This window comes from Mobula birostris, chromosome 12 (assembly GCF_030028105.1).
Source record: "Mobula birostris isolate sMobBir1 chromosome 12, sMobBir1.hap1, whole genome shotgun sequence".
NCBI classification, from domain to species: Eukaryota; Metazoa; Chordata; class Chondrichthyes; order Myliobatiformes; family Myliobatidae; genus Mobula; species Mobula birostris.
Genome location: NC_092381.1, coordinates 5,087,077 through 5,110,649, shown reverse-complemented (window position 1 = coordinate 5,110,649; position 23,573 = coordinate 5,087,077). Strand labels below are relative to the sequence as shown.

At 47.4% G+C, this 23,573-nt stretch overlaps 1 protein-coding gene across 1 annotated transcript in view; it reads right to left on the bottom strand.

Annotated features, from left to right (window-relative positions):
* Nucleotides 1–23,573, bottom strand: part of znhit6 (zinc finger HIT-type containing 6) — a 71,075-nt gene that overhangs the window by 40,112 nt on the left and 7,390 nt on the right. Inside the window, exons 2-5 of the mRNA XM_072273272.1 lie at nt 20,819–20,884; nt 10,377–10,483; nt 8,804–8,889; nt 6,368–6,471 (exon numbers count right to left, since the gene is read on the bottom strand). Of these exons, the coding sequence (XP_072129373.1) occupies nt 6,368–6,471; nt 8,804–8,889; nt 10,377–10,483; nt 20,819–20,884 (363 nt within the window). The remainder of the gene's footprint in view (nt 1–6,367; nt 6,472–8,803; nt 8,890–10,376; nt 10,484–20,818; nt 20,885–23,573) is intronic.

Here is a 23,573-nt window from a genome sequence, read left to right as displayed (position 1 = left end):
CCCCCCCAAAGCAAAATGGTGCTGCCAATGATCCATTGACCTTTATCAGGAACTCCACAACAGCATACGGCAGATGGACACAGGCAGCAAAATGTGGTCAGAGTCTGAACGCGTGCAGAGTCCCGAGGAGGTAGTCATGATCCATCGTCTTCTCCTGATCGAGAGAGAGAATAGTGACCGACAGGCCAGACTCATGAGACAGGTGGATCAGGTCCTGGACAAGGTGGACTTTGTCCTCAATGGACTGGACTGGGACCATGCAGAACTGGACTGGGTGGATCATTTGGGACAGTATGGAGTCCAGGTGACTGGTCATTACCCGGGCAAAGATCTTATATCCTGTGCACAAGGGGGACATTGGGTGCCAATTCTTCAGGTGGCAAAGATCTCCCTTCTTCAGCATCAGGACCACGACCACCTTACGCCAAATGAGGAGCATTTCACCTATCGCCAAACTTTCACCCAGGATCCTGTTGTAATCAGCACCCAGTGTGTCCCAGAAGGCTCTGAGGAATTCCACAGTCAGCCCGTCCAACCCCAGGGACCTGCCTTCGCATAGCTGGTTGGAGGCACCAATCAGTTCCTGCAGTGACAGGGGAGAGTCCAGTTGCTGGGCAGACTCCGGGTTGACCTGTGGCAGGTCCTCCCACAGTGCTCCTACTCACTTGCTGGATCTGATAACAGTTACATAAAGTAAGTGAATTTTTTGTTTTACAGTTCTCACCGGATCAGTGAGGGAGGAGCCATCTTCTACCAGCAGCTCCACAAACCCTCCACACATCCAGAGAGTAGTAAAAGAAAGGTGAGGCACGGCCCAGATCTTGCAACAGCTCGATCTCTGACCTTTGTAAAGTACCTCGGAACCCCTCGAGCCACAGGTCCCTCAGTGCTTCCCTCTTCCCCTGTACCTCTGCCGAAGGAGCGGGGCCCCGTGGATGGGGGTCATCCGATACTCCAGATCAAGCAGCTCTTTCTCAACCCGCTCGATCTGGGACACTTGCTTCTTATTTGATCTTTGGCGTATTCCTTGCAAAAAAAAAACAAAAAAAAAAGTTGAATGTGAGCTTTGCCCACGTCCCACCAGAGCGGTGGGCACAGGCGGTGGTTCTAGAATAGCACGGGCCACTGACCCACAGGAGACCTGCGCTCCGGAAGAGTTCAGTCTGTTGAGTCACGAACCTCCTCCTCCAAATCAAATCAAATCAAATCAAAGGATCCAACTAGCTCACTCAACAGCTGCAGTGACACTTGACTGCTCTGAGGACCAGAGCCATCTCTCTCCTCGAGGGTAGTTAAAATCCCTCCCGAGGCCGACGCACTTGCCTCTGTCAATGGAGCCAGCAGCACAGGCATCTCACACAAGCACGCCTGCATCGGGCCGGGCTCAGGGGCGTACACGGTAACCAAGTGTAACACTACGCCAACAATATCGCCACCCTGCTCAAACTGGAGCTGGGGTGGCTCATCTAGACCCTCCCACACCAATCCAGGAGCCAGATGGATTCATCTCCCGGAAAGGTGTGTGATTCCTGCAGGAAGCTCAGCACGCATCTCTGTTCCCCGAGGACCGAGAGACGATGGATGACGTACCTCTGCATAATCAGCCCACAGGATGTCCCAGACGGCCCAGAGAAATTCATCAGTCGACCCTCCCAGTGCTGGAGATTTGCTTCTCTACAGCTGCCTCAGGGCACTGGTCAGCTCCACCAGAGACAGCACCGAGACACTCAGCACCCCCAGGGCCGACCCTCGGCAGTCCTCTGCTCATCCTCACTGCACGGGTCCGGTGAGAAGACAGCCTCATAAAAGGGATGCATTTCCACAACAATTCGGGCGAATCGTGACGGTGGAACCATGCTCTACCAGTGACTCCACAAGCTGCCTGTGGACACCCCTCCCCTTCGACAGAGAGCAGAAGAAGGGTGAGGTGAGGTCCAGATCCTGCAGCATCAAGAACCGCGACCTCACGTAAGCACCTCGGGACCTCGCAAGCTGTAGGTGCCTCAGCGCCTCCTTCTACCTCCGGTGCTCATCCCAGAGGGGCTGGTCCCCATCGGTCAGCCCTAGCCGGGACTCCAAGTCCACCAGCTCCTTCTCGAGCCGAATGATCCTGGACATCCGCTCAGTCGGTCCGCGAGCATAGTCCTGGCAGAACAGTCGGATGTCAGCCATACCCACATCCCACCAGAGCCTCAGATGCCCCTGCTCCTGCCGCCAGGACCCTCAGAACAGCCGGAACGAATCCCGGAACCAGCCGTCCTGCAGCAGCCGGTCGTCGAAATGCCAGTACATGGACCCCACACGAAAGTGCATTCAGCTCTGTCCACACCCGGTGGTGGCCCGAGCAGGCAAACTGCCTTATGGAGGCAGCCGACACCATAGAGGTGTTGAGTTGGCCGACCTGTGAGCCCCCACCCCCTCTGTATCTCCTTCAGGAAGCACAGAGGTCAGGGGGAAGGCTGCATCAGATATCGACCGAGGACACGACCGACCCCCGGAACTCCCTCACCGATGCTCGACCACTCTGGGGGCCAGTGTGATCCCTCTCCTCGAGGGCGCAATTGAAATCACCCCCAGGATAAAGCCCTTGGTACGATCTATGGACCCCAGCAATGCTGACACCTCTCGGACCAGGCGCTCCTGCATTGGGCTGGGCTCAGGGGCGTACACATTTACGAAATGCATTGGCAAGCCATCTTGTCTCACGGCGAGGTGAAGCACACAGCCTGGCACGAGTTCCTGAACCTGCAATATCTCTGCTTGGAAGAAAGGGGCCAACAGGATGGCCACCCCCCCCCACTGGAGGTAGAGCTGAGGTGACTCGTGGAATCATCTCCTAGAACGGCGTGGGTTTTCTGCAGGAAGTTCACCGCTTATCCCCTGTCCCAGAGGACAAAGAGATGATGGAATCTGTGGAGCCCCCTGTCGCCATTTACATTAAGGGTCACAACACTCAGCTTGATGGCGCAGCTTATTGAGACCCCTCACCAGAGCTGCTGGGAACAGCAACAGAGCTCTCCTTCGAGCCCTCTCCCGTCTTCACCCTACAACTCTTCTCCAGGAACTCCAGGAGTCTCTTAAATTGCCGCCTCTCCTCACGGGTCACCTCAGCTCCCCACCCCTTCTTTTGGAGGATCGTGTAGATAAACTGAACGACACCCCCCAGACCCATGGCGATCGGTGGCCAAATGGGCCTTGAAAGGTTTCCTCCAGTAGTCCCTTACAAACTGCTGGATCCCCTCCAGAGAGACGGGCTGTGACTTGGTGCTGGGGTCAAGGAAGTCACCATCTTGGCTTCATAAGAGTCCCTCTCTTCCTCCACACCGGGTCCAATGATCTCATCACCCTCCAAGTAGTCATCGTCTACACCTAATGTGACCACGTCACTCCTCATCTGAACAGGAGACCTGACTACGAGCTCTACCCCATCCCCAGGACCAGTGACAGAGGGAGGCCCCACCACCTCGAGATGCAGAATTCACTGCAGTCATTGTCTGCACCTGACGTGACCACCTCACTCCTCACTGTGGCCCTGATGGGAGATTCGAACACGAGCTCTACCCCATCCCCAGGACCAGTGACAGAGGGAGGCCCCACCACCTCGAGATGCAGAATTCACTGCAGTCATTGTCTGCATCCGACATGACCACCTCACACCTCACTCCTCACCCGAACGGGAGACCTGATGACAGGCTCTACCCCATCCCCAGGACCAGTGACACAGGGAGGCCCCACCACCTCTGGATGCAGAATTCCTCCCCCATTCCGGACACAAGTTTGCTGGGTAGTACCCATCTCCACACCCTTGTCACCCTCCCCAAAAACAGCACGAGGAGAGTCCCCAACATGCTCATCCCTGGGGACACACTCCGTCAGATTAGCTGCGAGGAATGGCGATCCAGGGTCACTCCAGTTCCCCTCGTGGACTAAACCCCCCTCAATAGGACACTTAGCCTCAAATGAGGCAACAATCTGGGAAACCAATCCCCGTGGTGACCCGGTACCCACAGGCGACCCCTGTTCTACAGCGCTTTGCCCCTCCTCAGGGAATACACGCCCCGTGCACGGTCTCATACAAGGCCACGACCACCTCCTCACACGGCCCCTCTAAAGTGATGTTGCTCACCAGCCCGGGGGATGTGTGTTTAGGAGATGTCTCCCCAGCAGAGGGTCCCCGAACGACAGAGCTATCCTCCAGCTCGGAGGGAATATAATCTGCACATACGGCCCTAACTGGGGGTAAATCCTCCCCGAGGTTCCTGATCCTCAGTCTCGTCCCTCCACCGTTTCAGGCCGCAGATATGCAGAGGCACCCTGACCTCCATCACAGAGGCATCCTCAGCCTCCAGCACTACCTGCTCCTTCTCCGGGGGAGAAGCCTTCAGATGCTTTCTCTTCTTTCTCGTCTTCCTGCCCGCCACCTGTACCCACCCCTCACCATCACCCGCTACGTGTCCAACCACGACTTCCACAGCCAGTGGCACTGGGGGGGGGGGGGTGGGGGGGTAACAGGGGAGGAGGGACAGCCGGAGGGGAGTCAGCATAGGAAGGCCCAGCGCTATCACCCCTGTGCCTCCGAGGCAGAGTTGGCCGCCTGACGGTTCGGAAAATTCTTCCAAATCTGCCCAAACTCCTTACAGGCATGGCACCTTGGGTGACGCACAGCCCACAGGATGGTATGGTAATGCCCTTCAAAATAAACCTGAAGCTGCCCCTCGGCGTCCCCACCCCAGTCCAGCTGTATGTAGGCAGCGCTGAAATAAGAATAGGTCTCATAACCCCGGGGAGGTGCCCTGTACTGTACTGGGGTTATTTTCAATCGCACCTCGCCTGTGGAGTGCAAATACTGAAAGAGGGCCTTGTCAGCAATATGGGGGTGGACGTCAGAGAGTGTTACCACCTGCACGGGGCCCATCACCGTCTGCACCTGCTGGTAAACCCACCCCCGACTCAGGGCCAAAAACACACTCCTCGGTGACTTCAAATAGAAAACAGTTTTCCCATTCAAAGCCGCTGACACAACAATGCCCTCACAGTTTCCAGAAGTCTCCGTCACGGCTTTTACGGCGACAATCCTACCGACCGAATTAGGCGCAGTATACTGTACAGTGTTCTTTAAAGTCAGTAATTTGAATGGGCGGTCCGCTTTGTGAGCTACACCTCCCGACCCGCAGCCTCCGCATACGACCTTGGCGAGAACATCTTACAGCTGAAACCTGCCATGACGTAGTTTGAATTCAAAAGTTCAACACGACCGCTAGGAAATGACACAGTCTACACCCAGCGGAACACCAGCAAACATAGAAAAAAATAGGTGCAGGAGCAGGCCATTCGGCCCTTCGAGCCTGCACCACCATTCAGTATGATCATGGCTGATCATCCAACTCAGAACCCTGTACCTGCCTTCTCTCCATACCCCCTGATCCCCGTAGCCACGAGGGCCATATCTAACGCCCTCTTAAATATAGCCAATGAACTGGCCTCAACTGTTTCCTGCGGCAGAGGATTCCACAGATTCACCACTCTCTGTGTGAAGAAGTTTTTCCTCATCTCGGTCCTAAAAGGCTTCCCCTTTAACCTCAAACTGTGACCCCTCATTCTGGACTTCCCCAACATCAGGAACAATCTTCCTGCATCTAGCCTGTCCAATCCCTTTAGGATTTTATACGTTTCAATAAGATTCCCCCTCAATCCTCTAAATTCCAATGAGTATAAGCCTAGTTGATCCAGTCTTTCATCATATGAAAGTCCTGCCATCCCAGGAATCAATCTGGTGAACCTTCTTTGTACTCCCTCCATGGCAAGGATGTCTTTCCTCAGATTAGGGGACCAGAAAGAAACAGTCCAAAACAAACAGTTCAGAGACGAGACAGGACAGGTTGGGAAAAAAGGGGTGGTGACACACTCCCAAAGCCTTCTGGTTGTCTCCAAAACTGTTCTTTGGCGACTTTGCAGCAAACTTCCAACTTAAGGAGAGAGCGCTCTGACAGAGCGAGCCTTTCTCAGTCCCGTCCCCTCCCTCAGTATCGCACTGCTGTGTCATCCTAGGTTTCCTGAATAGAATGTGAACGCTAATTTTTTTGGACTCTGGGGTTGAGGAACTGATGTGTTGATCCATGTCGCCGGTGTGACATTTAAATCATCGACCAGCCTTGATAAATAAAAACAGCTGTCCAGCAGCGTCCTGCATGCGAGCACAGAGCGCACAATGGCAGGCGTTCTGATTTCCCTTAAGGAGCTGAGCGTGTTGCTAATTGCTCAACACCACTTGCAGGCTATTTGGCCCCTCTGCCCTGTACTGGTTGGTGCATGCCCTCCACATCAGGCTCCCGACTGTAACCATCGTATGTGCGCTCTGTCTACTCACTTCTTGTGGTAAAACGTTGAATTCTCCCTTCGTTTGGTGAAGCCAATGGGTAAAAGCCTCAGGTTGACGCCGCACTTTCGAGCACGGTTCTTCATGAAGTTCAGCTACAAGTAACAAAAACAGACACAGCATTCATTCACCAACGTAAACACGAGGAATTCTGCAGATGCTGGAAGTTCAAGCAACACACATCAAAGTTGCTGGTGAATGCAGCAGGCCAGGCAGCATTTCTAGGAAGAGGTACAGTCGACGTTAATCCTGACAAAGGGTCCTGGCCCGAAACGTCGACTGTACCTCTTCCTAGAGATGCTGCCTGGCCTGCTGTGTTCACCAGCAACTTTGCTGTGTGTTGCTATTCATTCATCAAAGCAGCTTCACTAAAGGGTTATACTTTAAAATGAAATACATTTATTTTATATAGATATAGGAGCACCGGGACTAGGACTGCCAGACTGGGTAACAGCTTCTTCCCTCAGAACGTGAGACTCACGAACACCCTGCCACCACCAAGGTCTTGTCACTAGGACAGCAAGTTATTTACTGTTTACCTGTGCTGTGCAGTTTTAATTTATCTTAACTTATTTATGGTAATATTTTGCTTAGTGTTCTGTGTGCGTTTTGTGGATGCACTGGGTCGGGAGGCATGTTATTTCGTTTGCTTGGATATTTGTTCAGTCAGAGGACAATAAACTTAAGCTTGTATTTGTTTGTTGGATTTGGCAAAATCACTTTACCTCTGGAGAAAACGGGCATGCAAAAGAACCTGGGAGTCCTCATGCAAGATTCTTAAAAAATTATTTGCATGCTATATGAATGCCAGCTTCTCTAATGTATATTTATTTTGCTCTTTTTGCATTTCTCGTTTAATTTCTTTTGTAGAGAGTGGATTCTGGCTAATCAGACAGCCACTTATTTGGGACAACTCTTAAAGAACAAAAACTAGTCGAGAAAATAGCCGTAATTCCCTTTGTTTATTGAGGACACTGTGCTGCTTAATTGGGACAGGAGACTGTTATCGAACAGTTTCTAACTAGCGTCAGCTGCGTGAACTTGTGTGGTCAGTAGACACAACAACGTGCTTAGAGTGAACAGTTTTTAAAATAGTGCCAGTGGCTTGTGACTGTGTTCAAAAAGCAGTGATCTCTGTCACTGATAGTTGGTGAGAAATAAGCAGCGAGACAATTCTAAGCTGTTAAGCTCACTGCGGTTCCAAGCCTGAATGTTTGGAATTCAGAAACCACCAGAAACTGAAATGTTTTCACTACCTCAACAAGTTAAGAACTACGAAAAATGCGAAGGTATTGACAACCATCTTGAATATTACAATGAAAATAAAGGTTTAGATGATGCAAATGTTGAAAGCATTGTATGAAGGCATAATTTTAAGATGACTGGAGGCAAGTATTGTGGGGATGTCAGAGGCAGGGTTCTTTTAAATATAAACACGGAGTGGTGATTGCGTAGAGCTCCTTGCCAGGGGTGGTGGTAGAGGCAGTTATACTAGGGGCATTTAAGAGACTCTTAGAAAGGCACATGGATGATAGAGAATGGGAGGGCTATATAGAAGGGAAGGATTAGATTGATCTTAGAGCAGGTTAAAAAGTTGGAACAACATAATGGGAAAAAGGGCCTGTACCATACTTAAGTGTTCAGTGTTCTATGTTCTGTGCTTTAAGACGCTGCTGAGGACTAAATTGGAGTATTGTGTGCAGTTCTGGTTACCTACGTACAGGAAAAATATTAGTAGGATTGAAAGAATACAGGGAAAATTTACAAGGACATTGATAGGACTTGAGGACACGTGTTACAGGAAAGGGTTGAATAGATTTGATAGTGGTATACAAAATTATGAGTGTTATAGACAGAGTAAATGCAAGCAGGCTTTTCCCACTGAGTTTGGGCGAGACTACAACTACAAGTCATAGGTTAAGGGTAAAAGGTGAAATATTTAAGGGCAACATGATGGGAAACTTCTTCACCCAGAGGGTTGTGAAAGTGTGGAACGAGCTGCCAGCACGCGTAGTGCATGCAAACTCGGTTTCAATGTTTAAGGTAAGTGTGGATAGGTACACGGACGGTAGTGGCATGGAGGGCTCTGGTCTGGGTGCAGGTAGGCAGTTTAAATGGTTCAGCATGGACTAGATGGGCTGAAGGGCCTGTTCCTGTGCTGTACTTTTCCATGACTCTGAGGTCTAGAGACCCGGGTTCGATCTTGACCTCCACGCTGTCTGTGTGGGGTTTGCGTGTTCTCCCATAACTGTGTGGGATACCCCCCCCCCCCCCCGGCACTCCAGCTCCCTCCCACATCCCAAAGACGTGCCGGTCAGTGGGTGAATGAGCTGCGGTACGCTGCCCTCAGTGTGAGAGCGAGGGGTTGAGGGCTGGCATCGCATGGCACAGATTCCATGCCCCGTGACACCACAACTAACAACTTACAGCTCTAGTGGATGTTGGTCGGTTAACAAAGGTGTCTCGATGTGTGCTGTCCGCCAGTCTCCCGACGTCTTCCAGAAACCTGTAATCTAAGCTCACCAACATTACCCAGGGGTCGAGTGAGGGTTCTCAAGACTTTCCACAGAACACGAATCATAGAACACCACAGCACAGAAACAGGCCCTTCGGCCCTTCTAGTCTGTGCAGAACTATCATTCTGCCTAGTCCCATCACCCCTCCATAACGAATTTCAGAGTTCTATGTGGATACGTGCTTTGATAATAAATGAAGCTTCGAACTGTTATTCTGCCTTGTCCCATCTGGACCACAGCTCTCCATTTACCCATCCAAATTTCTCTTAAATATTGAAAGCAAACCGACATCCATCGCTTCCACTGGCAGCTCGGCCCACACTCTCACCACCCTCTGAGTGAAGAAGTTCCTCCTCACGTTCTCCTTAAATATTTCACCTTTCACCCTTCACCCATGACCTCTTGCCTCACCTGACCTTAGTGGAAACCCAAATAATAATGAGACAGCCTACAGAGAAGTCATGACCCTGACACAGTGGTGTCAAGAAAACAACCTCTCCCTCAATGTCGCAAAAACAAAGGAGCTGGTTGTGGATTACAGGAGGAATGGAAATGGGCTAACCCTTATTGACATCAATGGATCTGGGGCTGAGAGGGTAAACAGCTTTAAATTCCTCTGCATAAACATCACCGAGGATCTCACGTGGTCTGTACATACCAGCTGTGTACAACAGCTCCTCTTTCACCTCGGATGGTTGAAGAAGTTTGGTATAGACCCCCAAATCCTAAGAACTTTCTATAGGGGCACAATTGAGAGCATCCTGACTAGATCATTACGGACCCAAGTCACCCCAACCACGGCTTATTCCAGCTGCTACCTTCCGGGAAACGGTACCGCAGCATAAAAGCCAGGACCAACAGGCTCCGGGACAGCTTCTTCCACGAGGCCATCAGACTGATTAATTCATGCTGACACAAACTGCATTTCTATGCTATATATTGACTATCCTGTTGTACATGCTATTTATTAAAAGTTATTATAAATTGCATATTGTACATTTAGACAGAGACATAATTTATTCGCCATATATATGATGTAAGTAATAAAGTTAATTCAATTCAAATGCCTGCTTGCATTTACCTTGTCTATATCTCTCATAATTTTGTAATACCTCTGTCAAATCTCCCTTCATTCTCCGACACTCTAGGGAATAAAGTTCTAACCTATTCAACCAAGTCCGTGCCAAACTATTGTTCTGCCTTGTCCCATCTAGACCAAAGCCCTCCATAACCTTCTCATCCATATACTTAACCAAATTATACAGTCCTAACCTATTCCATCTTTCCCTATAATTGAGGGCCTCAAGTCCCCACCACATCCTTGTAAATTTTCTCTGCATTCTTTCAATCTTATTGACATCTTTCCTGTAGGTAGGTGACCAAAACTTCACACTATATTCCAAATTAGGCTTCACCAACGTTTTATACAACTTCAGCATAACATCACTTTTAATCTCAATCAGACTGGACGAGATCAACCTTACCGCTGAGGAGCTGCATTTCTGTGAAATCAGTGATGGACCGGAACGCTGTTTTATCTCGAACACCACTGCATCCGCTCTCTGCCTTGTGCTTCTTCACACAAAGTAAACTAGACAGGTGACAGAAAGATCAGATTAGAGTCAATTCTACGGCTAGGCACAGCTCATTCGCCATCTATAAATTTGCTGATGACACAAGTACTGTTGGCAGAATTACAGCTGGTGATAAGGCGTCCAGGAGTGAGATAGGTCAGCTGGTTGAGTGGTGCACTCAACATCAGTAAAACCAAGGAATTGATTGTGGACGTCAGGAAGGGGAAATCGAGGGAACACACACCAGTCCTCATCAAGGGATCAGCAGCCAAAAGAGTGAGCAGTTTCAAATTCCTGGGGATCAACATCTCCGAGGATCTATCCTGGGCCCAACATTTTTATGCAGTTATGAAGAAAGCACGCCAGTGGTTATAATTCATTAGGAGTTTGAGGAGATTTGGTATGTCACCAAAAACTCAAATTTCTACAGGTGTACGGTGGAGAGTATTCTAACTGGTTCCATCACTGTTTGGTACAGAGGGGCCAATGCACAGGATCGGAAAACGCTGCAGAAAGTTGTAAATTCAACCAGATCCATCACGCGCACTAGGCTCCCTAGCATTCAAACAGTGATGACTCAGAAAGGTGGCATCCATCATTAAGGACTCCCATCACCCAGGACAAGCCCTCTTCTCATTGCTACCATCAGGGAGGAGGTACAGGAGCCTGAAGACACTCAGTACTTCAGGGACAGCTTCTTCCCCTCTGACGATGAACCCATGAACACCACATCACTGTTCTTTTGCTCTCTTTTTGCATGACTTATTTAATATGTATTAAATAAAATAATAAAACATAGTTTTTATTGTGTATTGCAATGTATTGCTACTACAAAACAACACATTTGATGACACATGCCAGTGATATTAAAGCTGATTCTGATTCTGACGTACATGATACAGCTTAGTCATGAAGATCAGTCACGGAACACCTTCTGTAGACAACGGAAAGCCCCGGAACAATCCCACCAAACCGCCTTATGGAAGATTTTGAGTATCATCTGGAAGGACAGACGCACTAACACTAGCGTACCGGAGAAGGCCAACACGTCAGCATCTCCACTCACGTCACCACTTACTGCATGGATCCCGGATCAGCCCCTACAGCCACCTGAAGACCACCCACAGACAATCCCTCGAGAAGAACATTATAGTTGATTCGAGTGATCGCACTGCCACATTAAACACCCGCACCTCCTCCCTTCCCCAACAGCAGCAGGGGAGCACCTTCTCCAGATTGCAGTGGTTGAAAGAACGGCAGGGGACAGGCAAACTGATTATCCCTGAAGCTGCAAGAAACTGCAGAGGGTTGTGGACACAGCTCAGCACATCACAGAAACCAGTCTCCTCTCCATGGGCTCTCTACACTTCTCACTGCCTTGGCAAAGCAGCCAGCATCATCGAAGACTCCCCCAACCCCGGACATTCCCTCTTCTCCCCCCTCCCACCGGGCAGAAGATACAGGTGTCCCCCGCTTTTTGAACGTTCGCTTTATGAAACTTCACTGTTACGAAAAACCTACATTAGTTCCCTGTTTTCGCTAACAGAAGGTGTTTTCACTGTTACAAAAAAAAGCAGCGCGTGCCCTGAGCAGCCTCTTTCCCCCGGATTCGGAACTGCATTCTCGCCGGCATTGCTTAAACACGTGCCTGTGAGCAGCCGTTTGCAAGATGAGTTCTAAGGTATCGGAAAAGCCTAAAAGAGCTCATAAGGGTGTTACACTTAGCGTAAAACTAGACATAATTAAGCATTTCGATCATGGTGAACGAAGTAAGGACAAAGTGAGTTTGGCTTGTGGAAGTTGACGAAGATGATGTTGAAGAGGTTTTGGCATCCCATGACCAAGAACTGATAGATGAAAAGCTGATGCAGTTGGAAGAGGAAAGGATAACAATCGAAACCGAATGAGGAATGATAAAGTACGACTTTAATTTTGAAAGGGTACGTAGGTTTAGGGGATATTTGCAAGATGGTTTGAGTCCTTACAAAGAACTGTGTGATAGAAAAATGCGCGAGGCTCAGCAGTCAAGCAAGCCTTCCACATCAGCCACAGCAGGCGACGAACCTCGACCTTCGACATCGAGGCGGGCAGTCATAGGAGAAGATGACGAGATGACACCCCAGTGTCCCACCACCCCAACACCCAGGCTGATTTGCGGAGAATGCAGCAGTAGCCGGGAGACACACAGTACATCTTTAAGAAAAAAGACGATGCAATCGGCACTGATCTGCGCTGACATTTACGTGCCGAGTGGCACCTAATTAATTAGCATGTTTATTTCGGCTTTTTTCTTAAAGATGTGCTGTGTGCTTCCCGACTACTGCTGTACCCCTGCATGCTTCGCGGCAATGTATCGGTCGGCGGCCTGGAGGGTGGGGGCCACTGTACCACCCAAACTCCGACAAGTCTAACACACCATCATCAGTGTGCTCCGTGCTTCCCGATTCCGGTAAGTGATACTACACTGTACATACATTATTTCTACTTTATATCGGCTGTGTATTTTTACGTGTTATTTGGTATGATTTGGCAGCTTCATATTTTAAAGGTTACTGGAGAGCGCTTGCGCCGAGTTTTTGCCGATGGAGCTTGCGTAAGATTTTTGCTACGGAGAACAGTTCAGGCAATGATTGTGGAAAAGTATTTCTACTTTATATAAGCTGTGTATTTATCATATCATTCCTGCTTTTACTATATGTTACTGTTATTTTAGGTTTTATGTGTTATTTGGCATGATTTGGTAGGTTATTTTTGGGTCTGCGAACGCTCACAAAATTTTCCCATATAAATAAATGGTAATTGCTTCTTCACTTTACCACATTCTGGCTTACGAACCATTTCATAGGAACGCTCTACCTTCGGATGGCGGGGGAAACCTGTACAAAAGTCTGAAAGCATGTACCACCAGGCTCAAGGGCAGCTTCTACCCCACTGTTAACAGACTCCTATTCTGACCTCTTATACAATAAACTCCTGATTTCCCAATCTACCTCATGACCTCTGCACCTCGTCTACCTGCTCTGCACCTTCTCTGTAACTGTAATGTTATTCTGATTTCTCTGTACAATGGTGAATGTATGAATTTAATTTAGAGATACCACACAGTAACAGGCCCTTTTGGTCCAACGACCCTGCGCTGTCCAATGGCCCTCATGTGTCTGTAACCTATTAATCCGAACGTCTTTGGATGGTGGGAGGAAACTGGAGCACGTAGAAGAGTAGAGCACAGGAACAGGCCATTCGGCCCACAATGTTCTGCCGAACCAGCTAAAAAGCAAATCAACACCCAAACACTAATCCCTCCTACCTATGCCATGTCCATATCCCTCCATCGTCCTTACATCCACGGGCCTATCCAAGCATCTCTTAAAAGCCTCTGATGTATTTGCCTCTACCACCACACTAGGCAGTGCACCCCAGGCATCCATGACTCTCTGAGTGAAAACTTACCCCTCACATCCCCCTTGAACCTACCCCCTCTCACCTTCAATGCATCCCTCTGGTATTAGTCACCTCAACCCTGGGAAACACAGATACTCTCTGTCCAGTCTATCCACGCCTCTCATAGCCTTGTAAACCTTTATCAAATCTTCTCTTTTGAACTCAAAGCCTCGACTAATAAAAGCAAGAATTCCATAGCCTTCTTAACCAACTTAAAGCCCTCTGTAGCCATTTTCCTCTTTTTTTGTAATTTAGTTTTTATTGAAGTTCATCAACAAACAAAACTTTCCATAAGATGTATTTCAGATACTGTACATATATATCATATAGTCATATTTGTCACAAATCTCCACATAATATTTATCTGAGGTATACACTTATAGAAAGGAGAGGAAAGAAAGAACAATCAAAAAAAGAAAACTATGTACCAAGTTAGGAGTGATTTTATTTTAACAACATATTCATTGACTTGTGAGAATAAAACCAGGCCTATGAAGTTTTCTTTTTCTTTTTCTCTCTCTTCTTTTTCTCCCTCTGTCTCTCTCACTATACCCCTTGCCCATCCTCTGGGTTTTCTCCCCTCCCCCTTTTCTTTCTCCCTGGGCCTCCTGGCCCATGATCCTCTCATATCCCTTTTGCCTATCACCTGTCCAGCTCTTGGCTCCATCCCTCCCCCTCCTGTCTTCTCCTATCATTTTGGATCTCCCCCTCCCCCTCCCACTTTCAAATCTCTTACTAACTCTTCCTTCAGTTAGTCCTGACGAAGGGTCTCGGCCTGAAATGTCGACTGCACCTCTTCCTAGAGATGCTGCCTGGCCTGCTGTGTGACTTTTGTGTGTGAGGCCTATGAGGTGTTATGTAGTTAAACCATTTTTCCCAGTATGAATCAAATTGTTCCAACTTATGATTAACAGATGCTGTTATCTTCTCCATTCTGTAAATGTCCATTGTAATTTCCATCCATACATTTAAAGTTGGGCTCTCCTGTGATAACCATTTCCTGGTGAGGGTCTTTTTACCAGCCACCAGCAGTATATTCATTAAATATTTATCTCTTTTCAACCATTCTTGAGGTATATACCCAAAATATATGGTCTTACTCTCTAAGGGTATTTCACATTTAAAGATGTCTTGTAGGGCATCATATATCCCACTCCAATAGTCTTTGATAATGGGGCATTCCCAGAAAGTATGATAATGGTTTGCATTTTGATTTCCACAATTTCTCCAGCAAACAGGGAGGTTACTATCAAATTGGGATTTCTGAGAGGGTGTAATAAAATATCTTATCAAGTTTTTCCAACCGAACTCCCTCCATTTCTGTGAACTGGTACACTTCCTTTGATACCTCCATTCTTCATTGTCCATTCTTCCTCAGATATTATCATCTCTGTAGCCATTTTCAATGAGCTATGAACTTGGATTCCAAGATATCTCTGCTCAGCAACACTGCTAATGCCTTGCCCTTAAAAGTGTACTGTCTCCTTGTACTTACCCTACCAAGGTGCAACACTTCACATTTATCTGGGTTAAAACTCCATCTGCCATTTCTCTGCCCATATCTGCAACTGGTCTCTATTGTGTTGTATTCATTGCCAGTCTTCTACACTGTCCACAATTCCACCAATTTTGGTATCATCTGCAAATTTACTAACCCACCCATCTACATATTCAATAAGGTCATTTTATGCATTACAAACAGCAGAGTTCTCAGCACAGATCCCTGCGGAACATCACTAATTACAGACCTCCAGCTTGAAGAAGCTCCTTTAAACACTACCCCCTGACTTCTATATGCAAACCAGTTCTGAATCCAACAGCCAGTTCACCACAGATCCCATGCATCTTCTGAATTAGTCTCCTATGAGGGGCTTTGTCAAACGCCTTACTGAAATAACATTCACTGCCCTACCCTATCAATCTCACGTCAACTTGTCAAAAAACTCAAATCAAATTGGTAAGACAAGACTTGCCCTGCACAAATCCATGCTGGCTCTCCACAATTAGGCCATGGGATTCCAAATGCTCATATATCCTATCCCTAAGAATTTTCTCCAGCAATTTCCCTACAACTGACACGAGATTCTCCGGTCTATACTTCCCAGAATTTACCCTTGTTCCCTTCTTAATTAGAGATATGACATTAGCCACCCACCAGTCCTCTGGGACCTCTCGTATGGGTAGACGGGACACAAAGACCCCAGTCAAGAGCCCAGCAATCTCATCTCTTGCCTCCTTCAATAACTTGGGGTAAATCCCATCAGGTGGGGACTTATCCTCCTTATAACTCATTAGGAGACCCAACACTTCCTCCCCCTTGACCCCTAAATGTCCCAATGTATTTATACACTCAGCACTGATCTCCTGGTCATTTTCCTTGGTGACTACTGAAGTCAAATATTCATTAAGCACCTCACTCACATTCTCTGCATCTCAGCAAATGCTACTGCCTTTATCCTTGAGTGGCCCCACCTTCTCCCTAGTTATCCCTTTAATCTTGATGTGTGTATGCATGCCTTGGGAGTCACCCTGACCCTACCTGCCAGACTCTTCATGGGCCCTCCTGGCATTTTAATTCCCTTCTTTCATTCTTTTCTGGCTACTTTATACTCATCGTGTGCTTTGTTTGACCCTGATTTCCGAAGTTTTACATAAGAGTCACAGAGAAGTACAGCAGCAAAACAGGCCCTTCAGCCCATCTAGTCCACGCAAAAACTATTTACACTGCTTACTCCCAATGACCTGCAGCGGGACCATATCCCTATCTACGTACCTTTCCAAACTTCTCTGTAATGTTGAAAGTGAGCTTGCATGAACTACTTGTGCTGGCAGCTCATTCCACACCTTTCCTTTCTTCTTAACTAAATTCATCACCTCTCTGGACATCCAAGATTCTCTTATGTTTCCATTCACACCCTTCCTTCTAACATGAACATACCTTGCCTGTACACTGTGCAATTGATCTTTAAAAACCCTTCACATATCTAACATGGACTTGTCAGAGGAAAGATATTCCCAATTAACCTTTCTTAGTTCCTGCCCAGTGCTCTTGTAATTTGTCCTACTCCAATTTAAAACCTTCCCACAAGGACCATACCTATCCTTATCTAAACCTATCCTGAAAGATAAAGAGGTGTGGTCACTGTTCACCCAAAGGTCAGTCACCTGGCCAGGCTCAACACCAGGTCCAGTATGACCCATCATCTCTTTGGACCATCTACATATTGACTTAAGGATCCTTCCAGGACACATTAAAACCCTTGCCCTAAGAAGGTGTCAGTAGCTCCAGCTGAACTCCAGTATTGAGTATAAGAGCTGGAATGTTATGATGAGGTTGTATAAGGCATTGGTGAGGCTGAATCTGGAGTATTGTGTTCAGTTTTGGTCACCAAATTACAGGAAGGATATTAATAAGGTTGAAAGAGTGCAGAGAAGGTTTACAAGGATGTTGCTGGGACTTGAGAAACTCAGTTACAGAGAAAAGTTGAATAGGTTAGGACTTTACTCCCTGGAGCGTAGAAGAATGAGGGGAGATTTGATAGAGGTATATAAAATTATGATGGGTATAGACAGAGGGAATGCAAACAGGCTTTTTCCACTGAGGCAAGGGGAGAAAAAAACCAGAGGACATGGGTTGAGGGTGAGGGGGGAAAGGTTTAGGGGGAACATTGGGGGGGCTTCTTCACTCAGAGAGTGGAGGGAGTATGGAATGAGCTGCCAGATGAGGTGGTAAATGCGGTTTTTTTTTAACATTTAAGAATAAATTGGACAGATACATGGATGGGAGGTGTATGGAGGGATATGGTCCGTGTGCAGGTCAGTGGGACTAGACAGAAAATAGTTCGTCACAGCCAAGAAGGGCCAAAAGGCCTGTTTCTGTGCTGTACTTTTTCTATGGTTTCTAACTCTGGCTTTTTTTGTGTTTTCCCCCTGGGTGTCAGTCTGTGGTTTTGTGTTGCCATATGCTCTTGTTTGTTTTCATGCCCCATGTGCTCCTGTCCCCGGTCCTGCTCTACTCCGGCCCCTGTATTACTGAGTACTCCGCCTCTCACCTGTTTCTCATTATTACCTGTATTGCTGCCACCTGTGTCTCATTGTGCTCCACCCATCATCTGCCTCTCTGTTTATTGCTCAGTGTATTTCAGTCCTGTGTTTTCACTAGATTGTGCCAGTGAGTTTTCCTGAGCCTTTCCAGCATTCGTATCTGTACTCTGCTTGTCTGAATATCGACTCTGCCCATTCCCCTATTCTGGTTTTTGGATTTCTCTGGATGTTTTGATCTCTGTGTGAACTCTGACGCTGACTTTGTTGCCCCTCTGGATTTGCTACTCAGTAAATATCACAGTGTGCACAGTACTGGGTCTGCGATCGGGTCCCTGCTTCGGCGTCCTGACAGGAGGTCCCAGTTTATATTAGCAAAGTTGAAACCCCCCCATGACAATAACCCTATTATTTTTACACATTTCCTGAATCTGATTACGCATCTGTTCCTCAGTGTCCTGGTAGCAATTGGTTGGTGGGTGGGTGGTCTGTAGTACTATCCCATCAGTGTGATTGCACCCTTCCCATTCCCGAGTTCCACCCAAATGGACTCTGAGTCTGACCCCTCTGCTGGGTGCAGCTGTGATATTGTCTCTGATTAGCAGTGCAGCTCCACCCCCTCCTTTATCTCCTCCTATCGTTCTTAAAACTTCAAAAACCCGGTACATTAATCACCCATTCCTGCTCCTCTCTCAGCCAAGTTTCATTAATGGCCATAACATCGTACAGTTCCATGTACTGATTCATGCTCCAAGTTTATTATCCTTACCCATAATACTTGTAGCATTAAAGCATATATACTTAAACTATCCAACATCATACCACTTCAATTTTGCCTTTTAATGCTTTTCTTGACATCTACCATAAATTCCGGTGTACAAGTTGAGAATTTGGCCCTAAATTTTGGACCCAAAATTAGGGGGTCGGCTTAAACAGAGGGTGCCAACTTTAGAAAAACGAATACTTGGAAGATAGGTCGTATTTACTGGCTGTTTTTGAGTCAAATACAAAAGAAAATGCAAATGCTTATGAAATCTACACAAAAGATCTACAAAGTGCATTCTGTTTCTCAATTTACTTGTACACACTGTTGTTGTCAAACGTTCTCTGAAACTCTCACACTCTTCATTATCTGACTCTCTGAAAATCGCGTCCCATTCTTCGGCGTATGAATTCTTTGAATGGTTTGTTTAAACTCACATCTAGTGGCTGGAGCACCGACGTCAAACCACCGGGGACGACTACAATGTCCGTATTTTCTGCTTTCAGTGCTGCTTTTGTCTCACCTGACAAGTGCGCTTTGAATGTGTTCCAGACTTTTCCTTCCTGAAACCTTCGGGAAGTCGACGCCACACTTCCTTAACCCACTACAAGCAACCCACTTCGTCCATTCAGCCACGTTCTTGAACATAAACAACACCCCGTGGGAATTTTTCTTTCTTTGGGAATGTTTTCCTCTTAAAAATCACCATCGTGTCAGCCATACACGTTAACATGACAGTAAAATGTTGCTTCTCGTGTCCAGTTGTTTTGACAAGGACTGTTTTCTCCCCCTTCTGATTGACAGTGTGGTTGCCAGCAAAATCAAAGAACATTGGTGTCTCGTCCATGTTACCAATCAGTGAGAGCGGGTAAAAATGTGCCTTTCGATGCTTGATTACAAACGATTGGAAGGCCGTAATCTTATTCTCAAGGTCGCTTGGCAACTTCTGAGCAATCTTTGTTTTTTGTCTCAACACAAGACCACGTCTATTCACAAATCGGGTGCACCGACTTCGCGTAGCTTTGAAATTTCTGCTGACCTCACGGTGTTTTTCGGCCCATTTCAACACTTGAACACGAATCATTTCTCTGGTAACAATGTATCCAGACGGTCGCTGGTGATTCACCCACTCTAAAACTTTTTCTTCCAGTTCTGGCCACTGGCATGTTTTCCCGCGGTTTGCACATTTCGTCTTTGGCATTTCCCTCAGCGTGTCCTCTGCCTTTCTCCACTCTCTCACTTGTTTCTCGTTTACACTAAACTTCTTAGCAGCTGCAGAATTATTCGTTCCTTTAGCAAAATCAACAACCTTCAGCTTGAAGCCAGCATTATATTGCATTCGTTTTAATCCTTTGTACATGGTGGTCGCAAACTCAATACTGAGTACACGTACTGATCCTGCCACCCCGTGTTATATTTTAATGAGATTGTGATGGGTGCTAAATGGTTTCACGGGGGTTACATTTCAGAGGATTCTTTACCATTGAGAACCTAATCCAAAACTTCCGTCCCTGATTTACTTATTAAGAATTTGCTTATAACGCTCTACAATGTGTAGACCTATTTTCTTAGCAGGTACTGGTTCATAAAATTTCCAGGTTCCAAATCCGGCAAAGCTGAGTACTGGCATGTGAGATCTTGTGATCTTTTCCGGTTAAATCAAAAACCTCTACAAAAAGGGTCGGCTTATACACCGGAATTTACAGCGCTTTCCTGGAGGAAACTCACGTGGTCACGGGGAGAACATCCTTGCAGACAGCAGTGGGAGTGAACCTGTGTTACTAGCACTGTAAAACGCCGTGCTAACCACCACGCTACCAAGCTGCCCCACTTCTGTTTTAAAATGGTCTGTACATCTGGCATGAAAAACGAAAGTTTTCTCTGTACCTCGGTACACGTGACAATGATAAACGAATTTCCAACGTGCGGTGGGAGGGTTTGGTGTGAATGGTGAGGGCTACGACCAGAGAAGGGTTTAGGAGCAGGGAGATGCACAATGGCATGATCAAAGTTTGGTTACTGTCAGTGGAAAGGGGGAGAACACTCCAAGCAGGAGCAGAGGGCCTTTCAGTTCCACGCAGGGCCGAATGGTGAAAGCGTGACGTACCTGCAGGAGAAGGTCATGCATCGAGGGCACTTGTATTTTGCTTCCGCAGCCCCACACGTTTCACACCTGTTGGACACAAAGGAAAACCGTCACATCTAAACCTACTCTGGAGACAATAACACCATAAGAGATAGGAGCAGAATTAGGCCATCTGGCCCATCAAACCTGCCCTGAAATTCCATCATGGCTGATTTATTATCCCTCTCAACCACAGTCTCCTGCCTTCCTGTGCTGTACCCTCTGGTCCGACACTCCTCTGCTGTAGGAAACATCCTCGCCAACACCCACTGTATCTGGGTCTTTCAATACTTGGTAGGTTTCAATGAGATTCCCTTTCATTTTTCTAAACTCCAGTGAGTACAGAACCTGAGCCATCAAACACTCCTCATAAAAATCTTTCATTCTCTGGATCATTCCTGTGAACCTCCTCTGAACCCTCCCCGATGACAGGACAGCATTTCTTAATAAAGGGCCCAAAACGGCTCACAAGACTCCTAGTGTGGTCTGACCAGTGCCTTATAGAGCCTCAGCTACATCCTTGTCCTCTGGAAATGAGTGGGCCCTTTCAGCACAATAAGCCATGTTACCCAGCGACTCACTAATTTAACCTCAGCCTTGGACAATTAACCTACTAACCAGTGTGTCTTTGGACTGTGGGAGGAAACCCGCACACACACGGGAAGAGCATAGAAACCCCTCACAGGCAGCACCAGAATTGAACTCCGAACTCCGACACCCGAGCTGTGATAGTGTCGTGCCAACCACCATGTTACTGTGGCGCCACGTTGATGTTGTTGTCCCCTTTCCACGCCGCGTGGCACTTTGGGCAGCAACCTTGCCTCATTATTTCCATTTTGCACTGCCTTTTTACATAGTCTTCGGCACACACATATATAACTAAGGCGCCTGAGACGTTTGAATACTGTATTTGTCAATGTGGAGCAGAGAGCCAGTTCGTAAATCTGGCAGGAGCAAAGGATGTTGGGAATGGTGGGGGTGGAGCGCCAGAGGAGGGGTGTGGGACAGGTGGCAGAGAAGGAGTGCCAGGGGTGGGGGTGGCATGAGTGCAGGTACACTCAGCCCTGAGACACCAGGTAACATCATTTGATTCTAAACAATTGGTTTATTGATCATTGCAGAATGTCTCTCTGGTGCTTCCCTCTCCCTCCCCCTTTTCCTAACCATGATTCCCCTCTCCCTGCCCCCTTCCCACTCTCAGTCCACAATAGAGACCCATATCAGAATCAGGTCTGTCATCACTCCCACACCGCATGTTATGACATATGTTTTGTTTTTGTGGCAGCAGTACAGTGCAATACACAAAATCACCACAGAACTGTACAAAAGTCTTTAGCACCCTAGCCATATATAGGTGCCCGAGACTTTTATACAGCAGTATATCTATTGCCACCTTAAAACATATCCAACTATCACGCCTTCCTCTCCCTCAGAGATTCTCTGTCTTCTGAGAGGAATCTCTACACACCTCAGTTTTAAATGGCCAGCATGCGGTTTTCACATCACGGAAACTGCCCCCCCGCCCCCGACTCTGTCTGCACGTACCACCAGGCTCACGCAGATTCTCTCCCACTGTTGTAAGACTAATGAACGGTCTCCCATATGATAAGATGGACACTTGATCTTACAATCTTCCTCGTTATGACCTTGCATCTCAACGCCTGCCTGCACTGCACTTTGTAAGTATGAAGTAAATATATTATCAAAGTACATAGAGTATCATCATCATTATGTGCCGAGTTATGTTTGACGTGGGCAATCGTGGTCTTTCCATGACCTTGATTGTTCTTGGCAAATTTTTCTACAGAAGTGCTTTGCCATTGCCTTCTTCTGGGCGGTGTCTTTACAAGACGGGCGACCCCAGCCATATTCAATACTCTTCAGAGATTGCTGGGCGTCAGAGGTCACATATCCAGGACTTGTGATATGCACCAGCTGCTCATGCGACCTGCTCCCATGGCTTCACGTGACCCTGACCGGGAGGGGAGTGGTGGGAGTAAGTAGATGCTACACCTTGCCCGAGGGTGACCCGCAGGCTACCGGAGGGAAAGAGTGCCTTACACCTCGTTTGGTAGGACGCCCCACCACCCAGCGTACTGTATATGTCACCAATACTACCCTGTCATCCATTTCCTTGCAGTCAATCACAGGAAAATGAACACACTTTCTCTGTAACTGTAACACTTTATTCTGCATTCTGTTACTGATTTACCTTGTGCTGCCTCAGTGCACTGATGTGTTGAAATGATCTGAATGGATGGCAGGGAAAACAATGTCTTTCACAATACCTCAGTAATAGTGATAACAATAAACTAATTTATTTACTTGTTTTATAGATATGCCCCTTTATTTGAGTGGAAATGTGAGGGGTGACCTCATTGAAACCAGGCCTCAGTAGAGTGGATGTGGAGAGGATGTTTCCTCTGGTGGGAGAGTCTAAGACCAGGGGACACAGCCTCAGAATAGAGGGGCATCCTTTTAGAATGCTCATGAGGAGGAATTTATTTCACCAGAGTGTGGCGAATCTTTGAAATATGTTGTCACAGGCAGCTATGGAGGACAAGTGTTAACGAATATTTAAGACACAGTTTGATAGATTCTTGATTGGTCAGGGTATGAAGGGCTACAGGGAGAAGGCACGAGATTGGCGCTGAGAGGAAAAATGGATCAGCCATGATGAAATGGAGACGTAGACTCGATGGGCCAAATGGCCTAATTCCACTCCTAAATCTTATGG